Source organism: Oryx dammah, unplaced genomic scaffold, assembly GCF_014754425.2.
Source record: "Oryx dammah isolate SB20612 unplaced genomic scaffold, SCBI_Odam_1.1 HiC_scaffold_1, whole genome shotgun sequence".
Classification (NCBI taxonomy): Eukaryota; Metazoa; Chordata; class Mammalia; order Artiodactyla; family Bovidae; genus Oryx; species Oryx dammah.
In genome coordinates, this window is record NW_024070185.1 from 70,270,576 (window position 1) to 70,298,256 (window position 27,681).

Genomic DNA, 27,681 nt, shown 5'->3' on the forward strand with positions numbered 1-27,681 from the left:
GCTAAGAGAATTTGAGAAGTAGAACAGGACTCACAGAGAGAGGGTCGAAAGCAAAGAGCAAAGAAAGCCTGAACATAAGGGATCTCTAACCACTTGCCATTGCAGCGGCATAAGTTACCGAGGTCCTGTAGAGTATTATAATCAAAAGTTCCGTTTTCTGGCCACTGGGACCTGTTATCAAGTCTGTATTGTGACCAGAGTGTGTTAGAAGAGTAAATAAGTCATTGTGGTCTTAACTCTCCTTGAAAAACCAAGGTTTCGGAGAAGGCATCCTAGAGAAGTAGTAGATTTTGAGGGCTGGGATTGAGAATTTCCCATTGCAGCTGAATAGGGAAGTTAGACAAGGGTAAGAGAAAGGAGGAGAAAGGTCAGAGAGAAAAGGCGTCCCTGTTCTCAGAACTTTCTCAGAGTGTAATAATAGTCTGCTTTGAAATGGGGGTCCCCTACTTCAAAGTTAGACGTGGGCACAAGGCCAAGGGCCCAAGCGCCTTGGGGATCCTCCCAACTAGCGCTAGGACTTGGAAATGAGGTGCGTGTGCGAGAGAGGATCCAAGAGAATGGGATTTCACTTGCCCTTCTAACTGATGGATGAAACGTGGGCCAGTGTGTGGATGTCAGTCCAGCAAGGCAAGTGGATAGTCTTGTCCTGGAGCACATCGCAGTTTCTCGGCAAGGTCCAAGGGAGGGACCACCGGAGGTGGGCTCGTGAGAGGAGCCCACCCAGTTGTGGTGCTCTTCCTTCCCAGGTTTCAGCACCAGAATGTAAGGCGAGTGCAGAGAAAAAGAGAGTGAGCCCAGCAGTCAGGCAAGAAAAGGGAAATTTATTAAAGGGAAAAGAGAGGGTGACTGGCCCTTAAGAACCAGCGCCCTCCCTTTCTGTTGGGGTCTTTCTTATACTCCATCAATGAAAAATTCTCTGAAGGGATGGCCATGTAGCCAGAGGTCTGGAATCTGGTGGTCTCACAGCTTTGAGAAGATAGGCACCAGTGAGAAAATATCATGCCATTTGGGCAATTTGGTCAGTCTCATAGATCACTGTGATTTTATTCTTTGTTTGTGAGGTTGACCTAATGAGCCATCTTATCAATGAGACCCCATGTGGGCCCTATCAGCATGGTAATGTTCAAAATTCCCCAAGCTAGGCTTCAAAAGTACATGAATCAAGAAATTCCACATGTTCAAGCTGGATTTAGAAAAGGCAGAGGAACCAGAGATCAAATTGCCAACATCCATTGGATCATAGGAAAAAACAAGAGAATTCCAGAAGAAACATCTACTTCTTCTTCACAGACTATGCTAAAGCCTTTGACTGTGTGGATCACAACAAACTGTGGAAAATTCTTAAAGAAATGGGAATACCATTCTTTGGTATTCACCTTTGGTATTTGTGGTCACCTTATCTGCCTCCTGAGAAACCTGTATGCAGGTCAAGAAGCAACAGTTAGAACCGGACATGGAACAACAGACTGGTTCCAAATTGGGAAAGGAGTACATCAAGGCTGTATATTGTCACCCTGCTTATTTAACTTATATGCAGAGTACATCAAGTGAAACCAGGCTGGAAGAAGCACAAGCTGGAATCAAGACTGCCAGGAGAAATATCAATAACCTCAGATATGCAAATGACACCACCCTTATGGCAGAAAGCAAAGATAAACTAGAGAGCCTCTTGATAAAAGTGAAAGAAGAGAGTGAAAAAGCTTACTTAAAACTCAACATTCAAAAAATTAACATCATGGCATCCGGTCCCATCACTTCACGGCAAAGAGATGGGGAAACAACAGAAACAGTGACAGACTTTCTTTTTTGGGCTCCAAAATCACTGCAGATGGTGATTGCAACCAAGAAAAGCTATAACCAACCTTGACAGCACATTAAAAAGTAGAGACATTACTTTGCTAACAAAGGTCTCTCTAGTCAAAGATATGCTTTTTCCAGTAGCCATGTACGGATGTGAGAGTTGAACCATAAGGCTGAGTGTTGAAGAATTGATGCTTTTGAACTGTGGTGTTGGAGAAGACTCTTGAGAGTCCTTTGGACTGCAAGGAGATCAAACCAGTCAATCCTAAAGGAAAACAGTCCTGAATATTCATTAGAAGGACTGATGCTGAAGCTGAAATTCCAATACTTTGACCACTTGATGTGAAGAACTGACTCATTGGAAATCTTTCCCTGATTCTGGGAAAGATTGAAGGCAGGAGGAGAAGGAGATGATGGGGGTGAGATGATTAGATGGCATCACCGACTCAATGGACATGACCTTGAGCAAGCTCTGGGAGTTGGTGATGGACAGGAAAGCCTGGCATTCTGCAGTCCATGGGGTCACAAAGAGTCAGACACGACTGAGTGACTGAACTGAACTGAAGTTTTCAACAACATTGGGAAAATACTACAAAGGACAGATGCTGTATTATACAGAGTATGTTTGCAAGCGTGCATACTCAGTTGTGTCTGACTCTCTGTGACTCCGTAGACTGTAGCCTGCCAGTCTCCTCTGTCCATGGGATTTCCCAGGCAATACTGGAATAAGCTGTCTTTTCCTTCTCAGGGGATCTCCCCAACCTAGGGATCAAATGCACGTCTCCTGCACTGGTAGGCGGATTCTTTACCAATGAGCCACCTGGGAAACCCAAAGAGAGTTCATACCCGTGAACAAATCTCATCATCCCATTAATATCTAGCTAGGGTTTTGGTTTTTGTCTGACTTAAGAGACTAATACAATTTCCATAAGTACATATTACTCAACTGAAGCAACTGAGAAAGTTCAACAAAGGAAAGAGCAGATGCACAGACAGCAAAAACATGAGGGGCTTAAACCGCAGCAAGGAACAAAAGAAAATAATGTAACACAGAATTAAACACACATTTCTTGACTTCATAGGAAGAGAATGAGAGCAAATAGTTTTCTTGGCTGAATTCTGTTTAATCATAAGGGAGAACGGAGTGTGATTCTTTTGTTTGTTTGTTTTTAAGTGGCTTTTTATTTATTTATTTTGCCATACTGTGAGGCACTGAACTGAACCTGGGCCATGACAGCGAGAGGACTGAGTCCTAACCACTGGACCACAGGGAATTCCCTGAATATGATTCTTAAAAGAAGAAATGGATGAGAAAATTAAAACTCTCAAATTTCTATTTCTTTTTCTAACCATGGGCACAAGCAGGCTGTAGGACCATCACCAACAGAACACCATGAAAACCAAAGGTTTGAAATACTCCCTTCATGTCTGTATGGCATGTGGCTGGAGTTTGAAACAGGAAGGAAATTTCAAACCTTACACAGAGGCTGGTTACTTTGAAAGATTAAAAAAAAATTTTTTTTTAAGATATCACTGCTGTAGGATTTCTTGATACTCAGAAGGGTGAGAGTAGAAGATTTGGAACCTCACACATTAATCCCAGAGAAGGCAATGGCACCCCACTCCAGTGCTCTTGCCTGGAAAATCCCATGGACAGAGGAGCTTGGTAGGCTGCAGTCCATGGGGTCTCAAAGAGTCGGACACAACTGAATGATTTCACTTTGACTTTTCACTTTCATGCACTGGAGAAGGAAATGGCAACCCACTCCAGTGTTCTTGCCTGGAGAATCCCAGGGATGGGGGAGCCTGGTGGGCTGCCATCTATGGGGTTGCACAGAGTCAGACACGACTGAAGCGACTTAGCAGCACACATTAATTTTGAGTGCTTTCCTTGTGGCTCAGCAGTGAAGTACTTGCTTGCTAATGTAGGAGACCTGGGTTTGAGCCCTGGGTTGGGAAGATCTCCTGGAGGAGGAAAATGACAACCCACTCCAGTATTCTTGTCTGGGAAATCCCATAGACAGAAGAGCCTAGAGGGTTACAGTCTGTTGGGTTGTTAAGAGTCAAAACATGGCTTAGCAACAGAACCACTACACATTGCCTTAGGGACTTGGGTGTACACAAAGCACCACCACTTGCTGACCACTCTCAAATGGATGAGTTTCTTTTTTGAGACTCAGTTTTTTCATTTGTCAAATGGCTGAGTTATTATTTCATTTAACTGCCAAATATTGTTAACACTGAACAAGCAAATGCCTCACAGAGTGAGTGCTCAGGGTGTAAGTTTTATATCATTATGAAGTGGTGGGGTTAATTTCAAGGATGAATCAAGACTGTACATTCTGAGTTAAGAGATATCCAGGTGCCAACATCCCCTCCCTTCCTTAATGTTCCCTCTGTGAGAAGACAACATTGGCCCTGTGGGGGAGTTTCTGGCACAGGCTTGAGGGCCATTCCCAGCCTCTGCCCCATGATTAATGAAGTGCTACTGGTACAGGCACACCAAGATCAAGTTGTGCCGGAAGGTATCCTTGTGGGTGAAAGTAAACTGCAGAATTTGAATGGGCAGACTCTGGAGATCGTATCACATCCTTTCCTGGTTTCAGAAGAAAGGCACAATGAATATCCAAGCTATCTGAAACATTAATATGACCCTGGCTCCTCATACTTGATGGTCCATGAGTAGCTCCTAGTTCCAGGTGGTTCTGGGGCTGTTAAGCCTTGGGTTAGCTATAACAGAGAGCCAAAGAAGCTCAAATTCAGGAAAATAGGAATTTTAGTATAAAATTGAACTTTATTCAGTTCTGGTAAACTCGTATTTATCATCTGTAAATTAAGTGCAGCAATAATGTCATGATAAATTACAATCAACTTCTTAAATTGCTATTTATTGAGTACTAACAACATACAAGCTCTGGTACTCTTAGACTCCACGGAGGATGTGTGAATGTTTGCCATGGTCTCTGTTTTCAAAAGGCTCGCACATACATCAGGAGATAAGGTGAAAATTATACTAGTGATCTCTATCATTGCAGATATTTGAGAGCAGTGATAGGCACAGGATAACTCAGACATTGTCGTTGTTCAGTTGCTAAGTCATATCTGATTCTGCCAGCCATGGACTGCAACACACCAGGCTTCCCTGTCCTTCACCATCTCTCAGAGTTTGCTCACTCTCAAGTCCATTGAGTCAGTGATGCTATCTAACCATCTTATCCTCTGCCACCTTCTTCTCCTTTTGTCTTCAATCTTTCCAGCATCAGGATCTTTTCCAATGAGTCAGCTCTTCACATCAGATGGCCAAAGTATTGGAGCTTCAGCATCAGTCCTTCCAATGAATATTCAGGGCTGATTTCCTTTAGGATTGATTGGTTTGGTCTCCTCACAGTGCAAGCGACTCTCAAGAGTCTTCTCCAGCACCACAATTCCAAAACATCAATTCTTAAACACTCAGATTTCTTTATGGTCCAACTCTCATTTTACTTTATTAAGATATAAACAAGAAAGCTCACTCAATACTGCAGGCTCCATTATATCAAGTCTATTATAACAAGGAGAAGAGAGATTTTAACAAAGAGAAGAAAGATTCACTCAAAGATGCTTACATACCAATATGCCAACTGTACACCAGAGCTAGGCAGGGTTTTAGGAATCACGGGAAGGAAGGACCAGTGTGTGCTATGGTGGCTAACAGAAATATCATGAAGAATGTGTTACTAGATGTGTTGGGTTTGGGGAAGGTGGGCAGGGTGGCCCCTCACTGAGAGAGTAATTTATTATATTTGTCAAACTGGAGGCAAAGAATAGCATGAAATGAAGAATACGATGAAACCACAAAAGACTGACAAGTATACTCTGAGTTCTATTTAACCAACCTTGAAAAAGATGTTTCTGTAGGCAGATGAAAGGGTGGCCAACTGTATAGGAGAACTCACACGGGCGCACCGATGAAAGGAGCAGGGGCACCAAGAACTGAACAGGCCAACCAACCGAACAATCCCTCAAAGTAAAGTTGCGCCACTCTTTTCGTTGATGATCTTAAAATACTGTGCAAACAGTGGCTAGCTAGAGTAACATATGTCTCCTTACATTTGACCATTCGTGCTACTACGAAGGGTTTCCCAGGTAGCACTAGTGGTAACGTAACTGCCTGTCAATGCAGGAGACATAAGAGAGTAACTTAAAGAGAGAATGAAGAACTAAGAACAGGAATTATTGAAAACTCCTTGAGAGGACTTTGTTATAAAGGGATCAGAAAAAGATCGAGGTTGCTGGAAGGGCATGAGAGATCAAGAAAGTTACTATAATTTATTAAAATATGAATGTTACAGTTTGTTGAGAAGTGAGGTGAATGTGTGACACCGTTCTGTAGGAACTGGACTTATGGATAGGATCACGAATGCTGCCACTTATCCAACTGGAGAAAACTTAATTACATTTCATTTCACACCTTGTCACCCATTGACTTTAAGTCTATGTTGTTTAAGCATTTTGACCTCACTGAAGTTAATGTATTTCCTAAAGTTGTTATGAAGTAGAGTGAAATTGAAGGTGAGGAATAATGTCAACCCTTCAACAAAATTGCGAGTAGTATGTGTGCTATGTATTATTACTCGTCATTAATGATCCTACTTAATCTACACAGTGATCTGGTATAGGAAGCACTATTACCTTTAATTTGCCATGAAGAAACCAAAACTCTAGGAATATTAAGTAATTTGTTCAATGTCATTAGCTAAGTAATTTGATTGTCAGAATTAAAGGGTGAAATGTCTATGCACTCTTTTTACTCAGGATCTGCTATTCCCCACGAATAACTTTTTTTTGCATGGCAAAGTAAGTCAATTTTTTTATTGCTCTTGTGGCATCTATATCATAACATATACTGTGTATATCAATTTATAGACAGTAGGATTCACTAGAAAATACCCTAATCCTGAGAAAGATTGAGGACAAGAGAAGAAGGGGGTGACACAGGATAAGATGGTTGGATGGCATAGCTGACTCAGTGGACATGAGTTTGAGCAAACTCTAGGAGATGGTGAAGGACAGGGAAGCCTGGCGTGCTGCAATTCATGGAGTCGCAGAAGTATGACTTGGCAACTGAACAACAACAAAAAAGGATAGTGAGAAAAAAAAAATCTAACGTCGTTTTTCTAACAAGTCAAAATTTCTATTTACAATGAAGAGGTCTTAGAAAAGGAAATTCAGTAAAAGCATGGAAACATAGCACCATGATGTTTAAAAAAAAAAAAAAGGATCTCAGAGATCAAACAATCTAATATCCCTAACTTATACATGAAACACTGGGGCCAAGAAAATAAATGATTTGCCAAAGAAAGAATAATTACTCACAGGTGAACATAGAGTTCTTTATTTTGAATCTAGTGTTCTTTTCAATGCACTGAAAACACAATTAATGGGCTGAAATTAGCTTCTACAAAAAGAATTGCAAGTTACCTTTAATGAATGTGACTTTGGAGTACTTTATAATGATATTTCTTTTAAAGTCAGATAGAAAATGCTAATCTTTCATCCAGTATTTCTGTGTTTAGTTTTTGCCGTTTCTATTGTAATTTGGATAAGATTTTCTTTATTCACTTGATTTATTGCCCCTTTTCCCATGTTTCTCTTTGCAAAAGACAGAAGAGAATAAGCTGTTTGAGTCTGCATAGTGGACCGCCTCTTGTTTCTGACTTAGAGTGTATTCTTTATCACCTGTCATACTTCCTGGGCCTCCACGATTGTGAACTCACTCTAAGTCTTTAAGAAGGGCTGAGGACTTGCTCTCTAAGTTGCTAGCTCAGAGAGAGGAAGCAAGACTGAGGAAAAGAAAGGGAGAAGGAATCTCAAGAGGAAACCTGAAGGGGTACGTGGATTGTGAGGGAGGTCAAAGGGAGAAAGCAGACATGCTCTTATCAAAGCTAGGAGGCCCCTGAGACACATACTCCTGCCTGACTTAAAGGGTTGATCCTAGCATCCATAAGGATTGAACACAAGAATCTAAAATCTCAGGATTTCCCTGGTGGTCTAGTGGTTAAGACTCCATGCTTCCAGTACAGGGGAGGTGGGATTAATCCCTGGTCAGGGGACTAAGATCCCACAAGCCATGAGACACAGCCAAAAAACTAAATAACCTACAACTTCCAAAACCCTCACTGAAACCAAGATAGGAGTAGATTTGAGAACCTCCTATGAGAGGTTGCTCCACAAATTTGCAGCAGAGAAATAAGGAGAAAACAGAACATTCTCATATTTGTTTAATCCTTAAAATCTGCTTTTGTATGATAATTGGACTTCCCACAGCCACTTTCATTGAAATCTGCTTCAGGGTTAATCATTTGTTTGTTTTTAAAGCTTTATATACTTTAGTGATGCTGTTATTTTGAAAACAGAAAGCTGTGACTTGAGAGTGAAAAAAATATATAAACTAGCTATAATATTTCCCTGTGCTACTCTAGTCACTTGCTAGGGTTCAGAATTGAAGTATAATATTTTCCAGCTTTGAATGCTTGATTATAGAGTGATTATGGGAAAATAAAGCTTATTTCTATGTCCAAAAAACCATTAGCATATAAAAAGAACATGGGGTCAGGCAGAAATTTTAATGCCTGCTTTCCCCTTATTGATTATGAGGCCTGATTAAGTTACAAAAATTTTTCTTCTTGGAAAGTTCTGGGTTGTTTCACCTGGATTAACTGTGGATAATGTCGTATCTCTAATATTTTAGACATGCTGGAAAGTAGCTCAGCCATAGCTAAAGGCATCAGACAAATGCCTTTAAGCCTTATCATTTAACATGACACCATAAATAATTAGGATTCTACAACTGGTATTTAATTTTTTTTTAATTTTTACTGTAATAAAGGCAACTTCAATATGGTTCCTACCTATCACCCAATTTAAAATGCTGTCTGTAACCATCACTGTGAATGAAGCTGGTAAGTTCCATCTGATATGTGGATGAATATTTGTTTGAAGACAGGTCGGATATATTAAGTATGCCCTTTGGTCTTCAACTATCTCTTGTATTGACCTGAAAGAAACTCGGCTGGTAGAAGTGATCACTTAAAGTTATTCCAATTACTTTCAAAATTTTGAGAAACACATGAAGATGGAAGCAGATCCTACTCATATTGCAAATTAGTTTTATTGCATTCAACAAATTTATATTGAATACACTGTGTATATGCAAGACACTTCTACATTTATGGTTCCAGAGTAAGAAAAAGCAAGCAGAGTTTGCTTTCTGGAAGTTATATTTTGTTTCAGGATACAGATAAGCAATTGGATGAATAAGTTTGTGATAAACTAACAACTTTTCAGAAAAGAAAAGGGTATCTTGTTTCAACAAGAAGCTTGTTCTAGACCCTGAAGTTAGAGGAGTCTTTCTTGAGAGAGTGACCCTTGAACTAAGAACTGAAGCAGGAGGAATTAATCCGGCCACAGAAAGGCAGAGAAACAATTGTATCCAGAGGTTCTTGGATAGGAGAAAACAGCATGTTGGGGGTAAAGAAAGGAAGCCAGAGCTCCTGAGTCTCAGGGAAGGAGACGAAGATGAGAAGTGGATAAAATCGATACAGAAAAAATAATAAAAGCAAAATTCAACATTTATGTAGTCCTTTAAAAAATCATCACTTATCTAGCCTTTAATATGTAGCAGATACCAGTTTTAAGTGATTCAGTTAAATTAACCCCATTTAAACCTGATTATTAACTCTACCCTCCTCTAGGGGACTTTCCAACCTAGGGATTAACTCCTCCATTGCAGGCAGATTCTTTACCATTTGAACTAGCAGAGAACCGCCAAGATACTGTTGTTATACTTATTTTGGGAGAAAAGAAAACTGAGGTATGGAGAGGTCAGACCTTGTCCAAGGTTTGTAGGTAGGAAAAGTAAGTGCTGAGAACAGAACCCAGCTGGTTTGGATCTAAATGTCCACTTTTATTTACTGTATTATAAAACCTCCTCCTAGTTAAGTTAAATAATTATAGTCTACTTTTATTGGGTGCTTACTATTACCGAGTATTTTTCCAAACTCTTCAATATGTTAATATGTGTGCTTAGTTGCTCAGTCATGTCTCTTTTACGACCTCAGGAATGTAGCCTGCCAGGCTCCTCTGTCCATGGGATTCTCCAGGCAAGAATACTGGAGTGGGTAGACATTCCATTCTCCAGGGGATCTTCCTGACCCAGGGATTGAACCTGGGTCTTCTGCATTGCAGGCATTTTCTTTACCATCTGAACCACCAGGGAAGCCCGTTAATTGGCTATACCCCAATACAAAATAAAGAGTTAAAGAAAACTTCCAGTTATGGTAGACTGGTTCAGTTTATGGGAATATTATGGGGATAATCAATAATGGAGATAGTGCAGGGATAGAATCCCAAGCAGATATGCAGTTATATTGCAAAGGTATATCTCTTCTAATATAATGAGCGAACACCTGCATATAGAAGGGTTTGTACAGGTCCTTTGCACGTTTCCCCATTAATGTTTTCTTTTTGTATTGATTTGAAAGAGTTCTATATTATCAGGATCTATGCCCTCACATTTTATTATATATGTTGTTTTGTATTTTGGGAGTTTTTATTTGCCTTTTTTGAAATTAATTTGTGATTTATAGCATAAATGAGTTTTCATAAATGTTTAGATGAAAGTGATCTATCCTAGCTGTCAGACCAATAAGTACTAGGGATGTAATAATGTACAGCATGAATGACTGTAGTGGACAGGGCTAGGTGGTATATTTAAAGTTGTTCAGACAATAGATCTTTAGAATTCTCATCAAAAAGAGGAAAAAAAGGGTGGGAGGGGTGGTTGGTGTCTATATGACATGAGCTATTTCATAATATATACCGTCAAATCTGTATGACATATACCTTAATCTGTTGTCCATTATATCTTAATAAAACCAGGGAGAAAAGGGAAAGTTATTTCCCTTCATCTCTCCCTCTTACCCTAGTGACTGGATTCTTTTATCAAGGTGGGGATGAAATATGGATTCATATCTTTAGTTTCATTTAGTACTGTAAACATTATTATCCTCACGTCCTACATGGTCCAGGCCTTTGTTTGGCTAAGAAAATAAAAGTTCTCAATATTTCTATCTACTTTATTTTATCAAATTTTCCTTGACAGTTCTTACATGTGGCTTTCAGCATAGATGACTTTCTTCCACCACAGTTTATATGAACATGCTTCAATAATTTTTCCCAAGACAAATGTGATGTTTTCACTTTAAAAATAATTCAGTACATCTGGAGTCATATTTATAACAGGGATAATATAGGGATCTCTGTCCAGCCCACTTCCTCCACCACCACCATCTCACTGGTTACCTTTAATTAGTACATGACGTCCACCCTCCAGGTTTTAGCCTAAAGCACCTCACAAATTGTGTAACACGATAAGGAACACTTCCTTGTGCTGGATCAAAACTGCCTGTCTGTCTGCTAGGGTCTTCATCCTCTCTGTGGCAGCAAGAACCAAGAACTGTGCACATCTTTTCTCAAACACATGTGCCCCAGTTTGCCAGAATCATTCAGAATGTTTCCCGGGACTTTATGTTTCATGATTTTACTCATTTTTCAGATTAAAGGTATGTGTTAATCTTTTTATGATAGTTTTCTTAACATGCTATGAGGCAACATCTCTTTTGTCACCAAGTTTAAATTGTAATGATAAAATATTAATATTCACTGATTTTGCTGAGAACATAGCATAGAATTTGGACTAGATTATGGTTAATCTTGAGATTCAATAGTTCTATAAATCGCTGTATTAATCTTAAGTACTCTGATAGATGGTGAGAAGGATTTTACTGAATATTTGCAAGGCAGTAGACACCATGTTTGAGCAAGCTCCGGGACTTGGTGACGGACAGGGAAGCCTGGCATGCTGTATGTAGCCCATGGAGTCGCAAAGAATTGGACACAACTGAATGACTGAACTGGAACTGAGATAACATGTTAGCCATTAACCACTTTGTGTATTAGCATGCTTAAAATTCTATATTATCTCCATTTAGCGGTAACAAAATTGAGATTAATATCTGTAGATCAGAGAGATTAGACGTATTACTCATGGTCATGTATGTGTGCTCAGTTGCTCTGCTACTGCTACTGCTAAGTCGCTTCAGTCGTGTCCGACTCTGTGCGACCCCATAGACGGCAGCCCATCAGGCTCCCCCGTCCCTGGGAATCTCTAGGCAATAACACTGGAGTGGTTTGCCATTTCCTTCTCCAATGCATGAAAGTGAAGTGAAAGTGAAGTTGCTCAGTCTTTCCTGAGTTTGCGACCCCATGGACTGCAGCCTACCAGGCTCCCCCATCCATGGGATTTTCCAGGCAAGAGGACTGGAGTGGGTTGCTGTTGCCTTCTCTGGTTCAGTTGCTCAGTCATGTCCAACTCTTTGCAACCCCATAGACTGTAGCCCACCCGGCTCCTCTGTCCATGGAATTTCCCAGAAAAATGGAGTGGGTTGCCATTTCCTCCTCTAGGACATCTTCCTAACCCAGAGATCAAACCCACATCTCTTGTGTCTCCTGCATTGTCAGGCAGATTCTTTACCACTGCACCACTTGGGAAACCCCACTCATAGTCATACTGCTAATAAACCAGTAAAACTCTGGTTCCAATAAGAACAGATTCCAAAAGCCTATGCTCTTTCCTCTCCATCACTCTGTAGTGGGGTTGGCAGGGCTCACCTGATAGATGATTACCAATCTGATAGGTAATATAGAGATTATTTTAGCACTGATTCAAAGTATCTAAAATCCCTTTCACATAGGAAAGTCTTATATTTAGCTATGAGAGTTGACTTCAAATACAAATGCCCCATAGAGATAAAATCAGTAATTTACATTGAAACAAACTATTGCAGTGACTGGCTTCAACAGGAGGCAGGATCCAGAGACAGGCAGGAGAAGAAGACAAAGGTCACACCTGCAGAATAAAGTGAAAAGATGTAAGAAACCGAAGTACCCCAATCTGTTTGCCTACTTTCCAGTGGAATTCTCCAGGCAAGAATACTGGAGTGGGTAGCCATTCCCTTCTCCAGGGAGTCTTCTCAACCCAAGGATCGAACCTGGGTCTCTCACATTGCAAGCAGACTCTTTAGTGTCTGAGCCACCAAGGAAGTCCATATTTTCCTTAGATATATCAGTCTCAATTTCCATACTTGTAAAGTGGAGATGCTCTTCCACCTGGCTGCTAATTGGGAGCAAATGAACTCCATGAGAATAATTCTGTTATCCAATTACCATGGAGGGATGTTAATGTCAAATATATCTCCCCCCACCCCACCCCGGCCCCCCGCTTATGTTCCCTTTTAGAAAAGGTCATCCTTGGAGTAGAGGGTCAAGAACTGGTTCATCCTAAAAGGCTTCCTCTGATTCAGAAGCGAGATGTTTGGCACATCCATGAAGATGACATACAGGTATGGGCTTTGATTTAATAAATAAAATGCATTGTTTCGCAGGTATGAAGAAAGCAAACAAGTGCGGTGTCTTGTCTTTTCTGAGGATTCTTACTCCTCTTAACACATATGCTTGGGTGGAGAGTGGAGTAGAGGTTGGGTGGCGGGGAGCGGGGGGGACCAATCCCTTTATGGATTAGAAAACAAACAAACAAAAAAAGTTCAGGTTTGTTGGTGGGTGGGGGAGTATTTAAAATCCTCCAGTTTACATGAGGAGTTCCACTAACAGTTTTCCAGGCTGATCCAAGACAGCCTCATTTGTTCTGAGCTGATGGCCATTGAGTGTCACCCTTGAGCATTTTGCTCTCCCAGTGATCTGATCTGCAGGTTTATTGACCTCACAGAATCTACAGCATGGCTGAACAACTTTCACAGGAATACAAAGGCCTGCTGCTGAGAAGAGTGTTTAATTCAAGTGTTAAAATATTTAAATATTTAAAATGTTAATCCTGAAAATAATAAATATTTATGTAGAAAATGCACAATACTCCTACTGGGGAGAAACCTTCAAAATTAGGTTCTTTTCAATGCCCACTACTGTCAAAGAGGACTTCTCTGGTGGCTCAGACTATAAAGAAGGCTGAGCACCAAAAGAACTTATGCTTTTAAACTGTGGTGCTGGAGAAGACTCTTGAGAGTCCCTTGGACAGCAAGGACATCAAACCAGTCAATCCTAAAGGAAATCATCCCTGAATATTCAGTGGAAGGACTGATGCTGAAGTCGAAGCCCCAATACTTTTGCCTGATGTGAAGAGCTGACTCATTGGAAAAGAAACTGATGCTGGGAAAGATTAAAGGCAGGAGGAGAAGGGAGTGACAGAGGATGTGATGGTTGGATGTCATCACCGACTCAATGGACATGAGTTTGAGCAAACTCTGGAGATGGTGAGAGACAGGGAAGCCTGGCTTGCTGCAGTCCATGGGGTTGTAAAGACTTGGAGATGACTTAGCAACTGAGCAACACTGCATTGTCAAAGACATTCAATGATTGTTTTTATTTTTATGTTTAAATTATTTTGTTTAATTTAAAATTTTTTATTTTGTATTAGGGTATAGTTGATTAACAAACAATGTTGTGATAGTTTCAGGTGAACTGCAAAGTGACTCAACCATACATATACATGTCAATGACTGGTTTTTGAGACTTAGGTTTCTCATTTGACCCATGGAGCATCCTGACTGTCACTTTGCCCCTGCACTCCTTGAGAAAGCAGACCTTTCAAATGCAATGACTTGTTCTCCCTCCACCGTAACAGGAGCCAGCCTTCCAGGCTCTCACTTTTTAGGTTTCTCGGTCACAAGTAAGACACAGTTCAACTTTTCAAATGGTCCTATAAGGCCTCTTTCCCATGGCTTGAGATGATTAAAAAAGTAACTCCATCTACTGCCATATGGAAATAAAGTCTAACTATTTTTCTCTTTGATAATCTCCTTGCAAATAGTTTTTCTCTTGATTTTCAATTCTTTCCTCATCTTCTCAGACCTTTTAATGGTTGGATGTTGGTGCTCAGCCAAGAGGTCAAAACCTGCTTTCTACTATCCGTTGTGCAAAAGCCGGTGGGCTCTTCTGGTATCTATTGTCTGAAGACTTAATCCAGACTAAGGTGAAAAGTTCCAGGATGAACCTATAAAACAAGCCTGGACAGGGCAGGAAATATGAGTTTGGAGCATCTTGCAGCTGTAGAAAGTAAGGAGGTTCTCAAACAAACCCAACCTCACACTGATGGGAATGTGTCAAGAAAACAGAGGGATCAACAGAAGGATCTCCCAGTTTCCAAGAGAAAAATTTGAGCAACAAAGTCGATAACATGGTTTTAGACCATAGCACAAAGTATCGGTTAATATCCAGAAGCCCATGTTTACGTAAAAAGTGATTGAACAAGGAAATTAATGAGGGAGAATAGACAAATCTCTCTTAAAGAAGAATCAAAAACTTGATGCAGAAATTCACCCCCCTCCCCAGGAGGTAGAGCATAGCACCCCACCTTTGAGCATGGGCTGTACTTCATGACTTCCTTCCCAAGAGTAGATAGAATAATATGGAAGAAAGAAAAAAATATAACTTACAGTGAAGAAGGCTGAAAAATGTTGCCTCGGTGAGATGGTCCAGGTTAACATCAGTAATAAGTCATACTGACAGTATGTTCTTCTGATATGATGCTATGAAAAATGACATTTGATTTTATTGTTTTCTATCAATTCTTCATAACTGCAGTCTAAACATGAAAAAAACATCAGATAAACCTAAACTGAGAGACATCCCACAAAAAACATGACCAGTATTTTTGACCAGTACTCTTCAAAACTGTCAAGGTCATCAGAAATAAGGGAAGTCTGAAAAATTATCACAATTTAGAGGAGCCTCAGAAGAAATGACAATCCCATGGACAGAGGAGCCTGACAGACTATAGTCCATGAGGTCACAAAGAGTCAGGCATGACTTAGTGACTGAAAAACAACAACAAAAAAAGGATATAAATTGAAAAGTCATATACAACTAAAAGGAAAATATCAATTTCAAAAGTAATCAAAAAGAATAATTTATCACAATGTTATCATTTCATTATTCAAAAGACTTTTATTAGCAACAATATCTAAGGCAAGGAAACAAGAATGACTATAAATTTCTGTTGAAATTCTAATTTTGAACTTCCTTTATTCAAAGCTATCTGGTAATATTTACCAAAAGCTTTACGTTTGCCCCCTACATTGTTAATAGTGAAATTCTAACTGTAGTGAATATCCCAAGTGAAATTTCTAACATAGATGTAGATTAAATAAGTTCATTTTGTGTTTTCCAGGAAAAAAATAAAAATGCATACTGTAAAAGAAGATATATTAGAACAGAAAATGGTCATGATTTATTTTTATGTGAAGATGTAGAGTATAGGACAGTGTTTACCAACTGTTAATAATACATAAACAGAAGATCCAGGACAGTAAAACTATAAGGATATATAGTAACTTGTATACCTCTGAATAAGGGGAAAGTAGGGAAAGTATGCTTTTTCTTTTCAATTAACTTCATTTTATAACTGGAGAACAAGTCCACCAAAGTTGAAAAAAAATAACTTGACAATTATCCTGCAATTAAAATAAATAAATTTAAAAAACTCCAATATAAAATAAAATTAAAAAAATAACTTGAGGGGACTTCCCTAGCAGTCCAGTGGTTAAGACTTCACTTTCCAATGTGGAGAGGCTGGTTGGGTCCCTGGTTGGTGATCTAAGCTCCCACAGGCTGAGATCTTTGGATCTTTGCCAAAAAAGTAAAATACAAAACAGAAGCAATATTGTAATAAATTGAATAAAGATTGTTTAAATGGTCTATGTGAAAAAAAAACTTGAAAAATAACTTGAAAGCAAAATTTTTCATAGAAATTCAGCTTTATCAGTATTTATTATTTTGCCTGAAAGGACTTTTGGTTTGCTGGGTAGAATGTGAAAGATCCGTAATTTTCCCCCTACCTACCCCTCTACCCACCACCAACACACACTCAATGGGCACACATTTAAGTCACATGATGAATACTGTTTTTCAGGAAGCTTATGAAGAAGAATTGTTGTATCAACTAAACCTAAACAGAAAAATCTTAATAATTCACCTTCTAAAATCAAGGTAAGTTCTATGATAATCCAATACCTTAGAGATGTATTAGTCTATAGTATCCTAGTTTTCATAAAAAACTTCTGGTAAAGTGAAGTCCTTAAGCCCTTTTTATGTATATGTAATCTGAATTCTAACTCTTCTAAAATAAGCTTGTATCATTTCAACAATTTAATAACATTTAACAACAATTATATACACTGCTCTCCTGTTCCCAAATTACTTCCTATCTGGGGCACCTGGAGTATGCTCACTTTAAGAGCTTATACATTAATGCTTTGTGAATCAGTGGAACAAAAGAAACTTGAAAACTAAATTTTTTTAAAGTGACTTCTAAATTATTGAAAATAGACATCAAATAGAGTTCTGCTGGAGAGGACTCTGAGGGATGGGAAGAATTTAGTTTATCAGGTTATTTTGTGTACCTTAAATAATTCTAATGCATTAAACTTTCTTCATTAGCTCTCTTCACAACTGTTGCTGCTGTTTTTGCTGAATTTCCACTTCTTTTCTGTTGGTCCTACACACAATAGCTCTTCCTCCCAGACTCAAACATTGAAATCATGAAGAATTGTCAAATGAGTAAAATATAAGTATAACTCATGAAGAATCATCAAATGAGTAAAATATAAGGATAACTCCACTGAAGAATTGAGACTCTGGCCTATTAGCTAAAAAAATTAAGTAAATAAATAAACAACAACAAAATCTCCTTCCACTTTGAGTCTCCCACTGGACAAATGTACAGAAATATGAACCTAATAACATACTTATATTGATAATTTGTTCAAAATCTGCATATTCTAACATCCTCAGGATGGAAGGAAGCTAACATTTATTGAGAAATTTCTATGTGCCTTTCCTCAAAGTTCTCTTTTAGGCCCCAAAAGTTCTGAAAGTGTTAACCTCTGCATCCATTGACATGTCCACATGGTAATTTATACCGATTGATATTTGAATGTTAAACCATACTTGCATCCTTATGATAAAACCCTCTTTGCTGTATTCAGTTCACTTAGATTTTGTTAAAGGTTTTTGAAACCATGTTAATGATGAATATTATTAAGCATTTCTACCTTTTTGTGATGTTTGACACATTTTTATATTAACATTATGTTGGCCTCAAAAATGAGTTAGGAAGTATTCTCTCTTCCTATATTTCCCAAAAGATGTCAGTTTTAGAATGTTTGATGGAATTCATGAATGAAACTACCTGTGCCTTGAGGATTTGTGTGTGGGGGGGGAGTGGTTTTATTATTACAAATTCAATTTTATTCAGAGAGGGTTATTCAAATTTTTTACTTCACTTTGTATCAGTTTTAAATTGTAATTCACAAGGAAAATGTACATTCATGTAAGATGTCAAATTTTGGTATAAAGTGTTTTTTATAATATTATTTTATTATTCCTTTAATATCTATAGTATCTGATAACACTTCTATAGTTTCTAATGCTGGTAAGCTGAGTTCCCCATCCTTTTCTCTTGACAAATCTGAAGAGGTTTACCAATTAGTTCATCTTTTCAAATAGCCAAATCTGGATTTGTTCATTATTGCTCTAATCTATTTATTTCACAGAATCCATCTATTATCTTTATTATTTAATTTTTCTACTTATCTAGGGTTTACTTTTCTCTTTTTATAGAAACATTTCATCTTTTCTGTCATAAGTATTTAAACTATTTAAAACCATAATATTTCCTTCAAGTATTAATTTATATGCATCTAAAAAACCTTGACATGTTTTATTGTTATTATCATTCTTTTCAAAATATTTTCTAATTTCTTTTGAGACTTCTTATTTGACTCATGGATTACTTAAGCGTGTGTTATTTACTTGATACCAATATCTGATAGTTTATGGTACAACCTTTGTCAAGATTTGTATGATATCATTTTTTTAATAAAAATTTATTGCAATTTGTTTTATAGCCAAACCTGTGTTCTAACTTGTTAAACATATCATATGCCCTTGGGGAAAAAAATTTTTTTTTCAGTTACTGGATGAAGAGTTCTAGGTTAATAGAATTATTTAGATCTTTTATTTTTACTTACATTACTCTTTTATTTGTTCTGTCAGTTGCCAAGGAATGAGTATTAAAACATCCAATTATGATTTGGAATTTTTATCCTTTGAATTTTTAAAATAACTGCTTTATGTATTTTGAAGTTTAGCAGTTAGATTCATTCATACTTATTATTGTTTTTTCTTTATGGTGGACTGACTCTTTTCTCATTGTGTCATTATAAAATGTCACTCTTGCTGGAAATATATTTTACCTGATATTAGTACAGTTTAGCTCTGTCTTCACATGTTTACTGTTTCCATAATGTACGGTTTTTCATCCATTTTCTTCAATCTACCTGTGCTTTAACATTTAAAATGTGTCTCATGTAAGATGGCAAGTGGTTGGTTGCTGCCTTTTAGTGACTTCTGACACTATTTCTAATTGGAAAGTCTGATTGCTAATTGGAAAGTTTAAGCCATTAACATTCAATGTAATGAATGATACATTATAATGTTATGAATGAATGATTTGGTTGTATTTAATTTCTGTTTGTCTCTGTTTTTTGTTTCTCTGGCTTTCTTTTCCTACTCTTCTTTGGATCTTTGAATTATTTGACTTCTTTTTTACTTTATCTACTGGCTTTTTGTTGATCTATTGTCTTTTTAGCAATATCTCTCTGCTTTAATTTAAAGTTTTTTATTTTAGAGATTAAAATATATATTTACAGTTAATATTGTATGATAGTGAAGTTAAAGTCTCTCAGTTGTGTCTGACTCTTTGCGACCCCATGGACTGTAGTACATGGAATCCTCCAGGCCAGAATACTGGAGTGGGTAGCCTTTCCCTTCTCCAGGGGAACTTCCTAACCCTGGGATCGAACCCAGGTCTCCCACAATGCAGGCGGATTCTTTACCTTCTTTATCAGCTGAGCCACAAGGGAATGTTGCATAATTTTTTATAAAATGTAAAAACTGCAATCATTTTAAGTCCATGTATCATATGTACATGATACATATATCTTAATGCACATTAACCCAACAGGTACATAATTTGATAAAATATATGCTATATATATACATGTATCAGAGAAGGCAATGGCACCCCACTCCAGTACTCTTGCCTGGAAAATCCCATGGATGGAGGAGCCTGGTAGGCTGCAGTCCATGGGGTCGCTAAGAGTCAGACAGGACTGAGCAACTTCACTTTCACTTTTCACTTTCATGCATTGGAGATGGAAATGGCAACCCACTCCAGTGTTCTTGCCTGGAGAATCCCAGGGATGGTGGATCCTGATGGGCTGCTGTCTATGGGGTTGCACAGAGTTGGACACAACTGAAGCAACTTAGCAGCAGCAGCAGCATATACATGTATATCATATATACATATATGATATATAATATCACAAATATTTTGCATTAATTTTGGCACTTAAGGCAAGAGATTTTTCCTTAGATAATATTTTTCCTAGGTTCTTCTCAAAATGATGCAGTTTTAAAACTTCCAGGATCTTTTTCTGTTTCTTTCGCTGCCTGTACCATACCCTAAAATCTAGATAGAGAGTCTTCTCATGTGACTGGGATTGATTTTGCTTATCTTTAGTATAAGAGGATCTGGATGAGAATTGAAAGCAGCCTAGAGACATCCAGAAATGATATGGACATAACCGAAGCAGAAGATATTAAGAAGAGGTGGCAAGAATACACGGAAGAACTGTACAAAAAAGATTTTCATGACCCAGATAATCATGATGATGTGATCACTAATCTAAAGCCAGACATCTTGGAATGTGAAGTCAAGTGGGCCTTAGAAAGCATCACTATGAACAAAGCTAGTGGAGGTGATGGAATTTCAGTTGAGCTGTTTCAAATCCTGAAAGATGATGCTGTGAAAGTGCTGCACTCAATATGCCAGCAAAGTTGGAAAACTCAGCAGTGGCCACAGGACTGGAAAAGGTCAGTTTTCATTCCAATCCCAAAGAAAGGCAATGCCAAAGAATGCTCAAACTATGGCACAATTGCACTCATCTCATATGCTAGTAAAGTAATGCTCAAAATTCTCCAAGCCAGGCTTCAGCAATACATGAACCGTGAACTCCCTGATATTCAAGCTGGTTTTAGAAAAGGCAGAGGAACCAGAGATCAAATTGCCAACATCCTCTGGATCATGGAAAAAGCAAGAGAGTTCCAGAAAAACATCTATTTCTGCTTTATTGACTATGCCAAAGCCTTTGACTGTGTGGATAACAAGAAACTGTGGAAAATTCCAAAGAGATGGGAATACCAGACCACCTAACCTGCCTCTTGAGAAATCTGTATGCAGGTCATGAAGCAACAGTTAGAACTGGACATGGAACAACAGACTGGTTCCAAATAGGAAAAGGAGTATGTCAAGGCTGTATATTGTCACCCTGCTTATTTAACTTCTATGCAGAGTACATCATGAGAAACGCTGGACTGGAAGAAACACAAGCTGGAATCAAGATTGCCGGGAGAAATATCAATCACCTCAGATATGCAGATGACACCACCCTTATGGCAGAAAGTGAAGAGGAACTAAAAAGCCTCTTGATGAAAGTGAAAGAGGAGAGTGAAAAAGTTGGCTTAAAGCTCAACATTCAGAAAACGAAGATCATGTCATTCGGTCCCATCACTTCATGGGAAATAGATGGGGAAACAGTGGAAACAGTGTCAGACTTTATTTTGGGGGGCTCCAAAATCACTGCAGATGGTGACAGCAGCCATGAAATTAAAAGAGGCTTACTTCTTGGAAGAAAAGTTATGACCAACCTAGATAGTATATTCAAAAGCAGAGACATTACTTTGCTGACTAAGGTCCGTCTAGTCAAGGCTATGGTTTTTCCTGTGGTCATGTATGGATGTGAGAGTTGGACTGTGAAGAAAGCTGAGTGCTGAAGAATTGATGCTTTTGAACTGTGGTGTTGGAGAAGACTCTTGAGCGTCCCTTGGACTGCAAGGAAATCCAACCAGTCCATTCTGAAGGAGATCAACCCTGGGATTTCCTTGGAAGGAATGATGCTAAAGATGAAGCTCCAGTAATATGGCCACCTCATGCAAAGAGTTGACTCATTGGAAAAGACTCTGATGCTGGGAGAGATTGGGGGCAGGAGGAGAAGGGGACGACAGAGGATGAGATGGCTGGATGGCATCACGGACTCGATGGATGTGAGTTTGGGTGAACTCCAGGAGATGGTGATGGACATGGAGGCCTGGCGTGCTGCAATTCATGGGGTCGCAAAGAATCGGACATGACTGAGCGACTGAACTGAGCTAGAGGCATCTCTCTCACATAATAAGTTTTATCTGTTCTCTTATTATAATAAATGAATTTCACCGTCTCCCTGTCCTCTTTTCCAGGGAGCTTTTAGCCTTAAATTACAGTGAGACGTACTACTCTACAAAAGGAGAGGAAATCACCAAACATCCTCAGATCACGGTATCTTACAGGACCTTCCTCTGTCTCTTCTTTGAAAATATTATTTCCTTGCATAATTTTGAAACCATTCTAGCTTTACAAGTAGTTGCAGAAAGTGTTACATCAGAATCAGAAAGTTGTGGGAAGTGTTAGTTAAAAAATAATAATCATAAACAATTTTTAAAAATTTTAGAAACTGAAGAGTTAATTTGGTTCTGTCAACTCATGAGACCTTCTAAGCACTACTGTTCACTTGCTTCTCCCACTAATACTGGTCAGAGTGTGGGAAATAAATAGAGTAAGTATAAAATTTAAAAAAAAGAAATTAATCTTGCATTGGCTACCATCACTGAATGATCCTAGAATAGAAGCTATGATCCTCTGAATGCTAAAGGAGGCTGATTACTGCCTAACAAGCAAATCAGTGACTGCTAATGGACCTTATTGATTTCTCTGTACCCGAAATGGTGTTAAATCTGTAAGAAGGGTAAAGCAGGACACCAAAGAAGTATGAGGTACCCTGATGGAGTAGTAGTTAAGCTAAAGGATCAAACTTAAAGATCTGAAACTATTTTAAAACCTCCATCTATTTGACTCTTATGTGAATCCAATCCCCTTGCCTGGTGCTTCTGATTCACCAACACTGAGTCCTTTCTTTCATTCTCTAAATGAGTTTTGGTTCATTTATTATACTATTATTTCAGTGGATACAACTTCTGTTTTTATATTTATTTTCCATTCCAGAAGATGCCCACTGCAGCCTTTTAGCCAAGGATGACTTTATTCTCTTCTACCAAATGTATACTTTTTAAACCATATCACCTTTATTTAAGGCAGTTATCAGCTATGAAATCTAAGTCATCATGCACTCTTTGCAAAATAGAACAGTAAGAAAGCTGGGTTACATTCTTCTACAAAGGGAGTGGATATTAGTCTGTGAGGGTCTGAGGTCTAGGGCCATAGAAATTGTCACACATAGACAGGAAGCGAACAGAAGGAATTGATGGAAAGAGAAATTATCGGTGGAATCACCATGAATGGAGGACCAAGAAGGAAGTAATAAAGATACCAAATGATCAAAGCAGAGAGGCAGGGAAGTCATGAAGGAACCTGGTTAGCGACTAAGACCTAATTTTTGTGATCATCAAAAACTTTGATTTGATTTCATATGCAACAGGGGGAAATGGATAATGATAGCACTGGGAAGGTAGTTTGATAGAGGTATTAAGATGGATTAAGGAATAATATTTCTAAGGAAAAGCATCACATTCTGAAGTTAGCATCAACTCATAGACTGTTAAAATTGTGAGGGAAGAATTTATATACTCTTTTAAACAAAATAATCAAGCAATTAAAAGGATTCTAAAGTAGCTTTAAAATCTTCCAACACAAGAATGCAATGAATGAATGCATTAATGAATATATCTTCCAACACAAGAATGCAATGAATGAATGCATTAATGAATATAAGTGTAATTTCTGAAAATAAAATAATGATTATTATGAATATAAATGTATTATGAATATAAAATGTATAGATATTAATATTGATATATACCCAAACATGTACTTATGTCAATAGCCTCTTCATCTCTTTTAGGACCACTGTTTTTACCAAGGATCTATCTTACATGAGTTTGATTCTGCTGTCAGCATCAGCACATGTCATGGTCTGAGGTATGCACCATATCTTTCTACTTAAATGAGTTATTCTATGAATTTTCAAAGACATTCTCTTTTATTTTTTTAAAGACACTTCATACAGAAAAATTAATGGCAAAAAATATTGTATATTTTTGGCATGAATATCCAATCCAGCACATTTTTTATGTTCATTTTAGACAAAAAGATACAACATGCTCTAAGAAAGACTGATTTTTCAATATATGATCAAGGAATTCAGAGCTGGAAGATAACTGAGATTCATCCAGCCTGGCCTCTCATGTAATTGATCAGGATACTGACATCAGAGATCTGTTCCTGAACATTCATTTTGCTGGTGGTTGAACTCTGTCCAAAAATGGGCCTTCTACTTCCTAATCCTATACATTCCTACCACATCACAGCACAATGCTTCACAACTTTTTACTAAATTAGGCAGTGTTTCCAGTCTCTGGAAAGTAAAAAAGTCAGAAGTAAAGCTGATCTAAGTTGTCTCTAGATCTTGGGCTCAAGGACAAAGGAAGAAGATGTTGGGAGGCAAAGTAGAAAAACAAGAAACTTGTATCTTCATTTATGAGGATTTTATGTGTTCAGTTTTCAGTATTTCCAAGAATAAAAAACCCTTTAACAACACAATTACCACATAGCAGTGTCTGTACCTTCATATATTTACTCTTGAATTAATACATACAAATTCACAAAAATTTTTTCATGAACTCAGACTTGCCAGGGGTCCTCAACCATGAGTGGGAATTGCTACTCTACTCATGCTTCAGAGGAAAGATGGAGCTGTCAAAGTTCTGAAATCCAGATGAGCTGTCTCTTAGCAAGGAGTCACATGCCATATCACCTCTTGTTGTTCAGTCTCTAAGTCATGTCTGACTCTTTGGTGATCCCATGGACTACAGCATACCAGGCTTCCCTGTCCTTCACTATCTTCGAGGGTTTGCTCAAACTCATGTCCGTTGAGACAGTGATGCCATCCAATCATCTCATCAATATATCACCTCTTATTCACTCAGAATACCTGGCTACCTGCTGATATGAGGCCTTGACTCCACTGTTTCCTTTTCTTACTTTTAAAATTTTATTTATTTTAATCGGAGGATAATTGCTTTATAATATGTTTCCCTTTCCTAAAAAGGCAAACTCCATAAAGTGGAACAGAGAAATACTGTACTAGAAATGTCAATAACCTCAGATATGCAGATGACACCACCCCTATGGCAGAAAGTGAAGAGCAACTAAAAAGCCTCTTGATGAAAGTGAAAGAGGAGAGTGAAAAAGTTGGCTTAAAGCTCAACATTCAGAAAACTAAGGTCATGGCACCCAGTCCTATCACTTCGTGGGAAATAGATGGGGAAACAGTGGAAACAGTGGCTGATTTTATTTTGGGGGCTCCAAAACCACCACAGATGGTGATTGCAGCCATGAAATTAAAAGATGCTTACTCCTTGGAAGGAAAGTTATGACCAACCTAGATAGCATATTAAAAAGCAGAGACATTACTTTGCCAACAAAGGTCTGTCTAGTCAAGGTTATGGTTTTTCCAGTGGTCATGTATGGATGTGAGAGTTGGACTCTGAAGAAAGCTGAGCGCCGAAGAATTGATGCTTTTGAACTGTGGTGTTGGAGAAGACTCTTGAGAGTCCCTTGGACTGCAAGGAGACCCAACCAGTCCATCCTAAATGAGATCAGTCCTGAATATTTATTGGAAGGACTGATGTTGAAGCTGAAACTCCAATACTTTGGCCACCTCATGCGAAGAGTTGACTCACTGGGAAAGGCCCTGATGCTGGGAGGGATTGGGGGCAGGAAGAGAAGGGGACGACAGAGGATGAGATGGCTGGATGGCATCATCGACTCGATGCACATGAGTCTGAGTGAACTCCGGAGTTGGTGATGGACAGGGAGGCCTGGCATTCTGTGATTCATGGGGTCCCAAAGAGTTGGACACGACTGAGCGACTGAACTGAACTGAATGTAGCAGTAAAATGAGAGAGATTTTAAATAGACATTGTATTCCCAATTTCCACAGGGGGTTCTTCAGGGTGAGAGATCAAAGATATCTCATTGAACCAGTGAAATATTCAGATGAGGGAGAACATTTGGTGTTCAAATATGACCCCTTGACTCAGCAGCCTGCCAATTATTCTTGTACAGAGCTCAACTTTACCAGGACAACTGTTCCAAAGGATAATACTAAATCCCTGGAAGATTCCAAAATGGAAGTGAGTGCTTTATTTTAAAATCATTTTTATCCCATGTCAAATGCCTCTTATTTTCCTTCTCATCTCAAAAGAGAGATTATAAGCCCAATGAAAGCAGTGTATATGCTACCTGAATCTGACTCTTCACTGTTTGAAATCTGAAATACAATTTTTTGTTGTTCTTATCTTTATAGAAAGTGTTCATTTCCTATAGCAAATCTCAGTTTGTCTCACCAATTTCAAAGAAGGTGGATATCTACAACCCTAAATATATAGATTTATAGTATTAGAGCTAAACGTGGTTGGAAGGAATGAAATTTACATCCTGAAATCTCTCCTAAATATTGTCTTTTCTTTCCTTGTCTTTCTTGCCACATTTTATGGGGGAGGAGTTGTTGATGATAAACTAGATTATCTCCCTCACATCAAGCCAAATAGTCTAATTGTTGAGGTGGAATTTCTAGTGGAATGACAGTACAATGACAGTCTTCTGTGTTTTAGGCTTTTCTATACTAGCTCATTGGAGAAGGTGATTTCACCCCACTCCAGTACTCTTGCCTGGAAAATCCCATGGGTGGAGGAGCCTGGTAGGCTGCAGTCCATGGGGTTTCGAAGAGTCGGACACGACTGAGCGACTTCACTTTCACTTTTCACTTTCATGCATTGGAGAAGGAAATGGCAACCCACTCCAGTGTTCTTGCCTGGAGAATCCCAGGGACAGGGGAGCCTGGTAGCTGCCGTCTATGGGGTCACACAGAATCAGACATGACTGAAGTGACTTAGCAGCAGCAGCAGTAGCAGCATCCTAGCTCATATCATCTTAAATCTCCGTGAGGTGTTAGCCTTAAGATCTGTGAGTATTTGTCTTCTTCACATATCCATGGTTTAGGCTGTGTCTGAAACTTTCTAGATGCCTAAGAGGGGTTTTCTGATTAAATCAATCAATTAATAAATGATTAGTTAGCTCAGAAAAGAATAACTTAGGCAAATAGGTGAATTATATGCCTCTGGTTTATACTCAAGAGAATAGGCATGTACCTAGCACCTGATACCGAAGGCTGAAAACTTAGAATTTCCTGGAACTGTGTTTTATAAAATAAAGATCTATAATTAGCAATGTTTTACAAGTTTCCTTGGAATTGAATTTCAACAAAGGGAGATTGGGAGACAGAGAAGTAGAAGGAATACAGTCAATCCTATTGACTGGTTATATGTCCTGCTCTCAACTATAGATGGCCTTTTTTATATGAACTTACTTATTAAGTGTTTACTTTATAAAAGAAAAAAAAACTAAATGTTAAAAATTGTATTCATGATTATTTACTTATAACTCTTATTTTACCTGAAAGACTAAACAAAGAAATGAAGGAATATAAAATATGGAATGTTTTTCAGTTTCACTAAAACCTGATGAATAGAGCCGCATGTTTTAATAACATAATGGGTTTTATTTACCTAAATTTCTAGAATTATTAGATATAC

General features: G+C 38.4%; 1 protein-coding gene and 1 long non-coding RNA gene across 2 annotated transcripts in view; one reads left to right on the top strand and one right to left on the bottom strand.

Moving 5' to 3' along the window:
* Positions 1 to 1,030: 1,030 nt before the first annotated feature.
* LOC120865859 lies at positions 1,031 to 9,506 on the bottom strand. Its single transcript, XR_005721534.1, has 4 exons — positions 9,496 to 9,506; positions 8,257 to 8,268; positions 3,648 to 3,649; positions 1,031 to 1,105 (listed from the first exon to the last, which is right to left on the bottom strand). It is a non-coding gene; the product is annotated as an uncharacterized LOC120865859 (long non-coding RNA).
* Positions 9,507 to 11,350: 1,844 nt separating this feature from the next.
* Positions 11,351 to 27,681, top strand: part of ADAM7 (ADAM metallopeptidase domain 7) — a 55,999-nt gene continuing 39,668 nt past the window's right edge. The window contains exons 1-6 of the mRNA XM_040262018.1: positions 11,351 to 11,402; positions 13,138 to 13,241; positions 16,823 to 16,899; positions 22,270 to 22,348; positions 23,928 to 24,004; positions 26,028 to 26,220. Coding sequence (XP_040117952.1) covers positions 11,351 to 11,402; positions 13,138 to 13,241; positions 16,823 to 16,899; positions 22,270 to 22,348; positions 23,928 to 24,004; positions 26,028 to 26,220 — 582 coding nt within the window. The remainder of the gene's footprint in view (positions 11,403 to 13,137; positions 13,242 to 16,822; positions 16,900 to 22,269; positions 22,349 to 23,927; positions 24,005 to 26,027; positions 26,221 to 27,681) is intronic.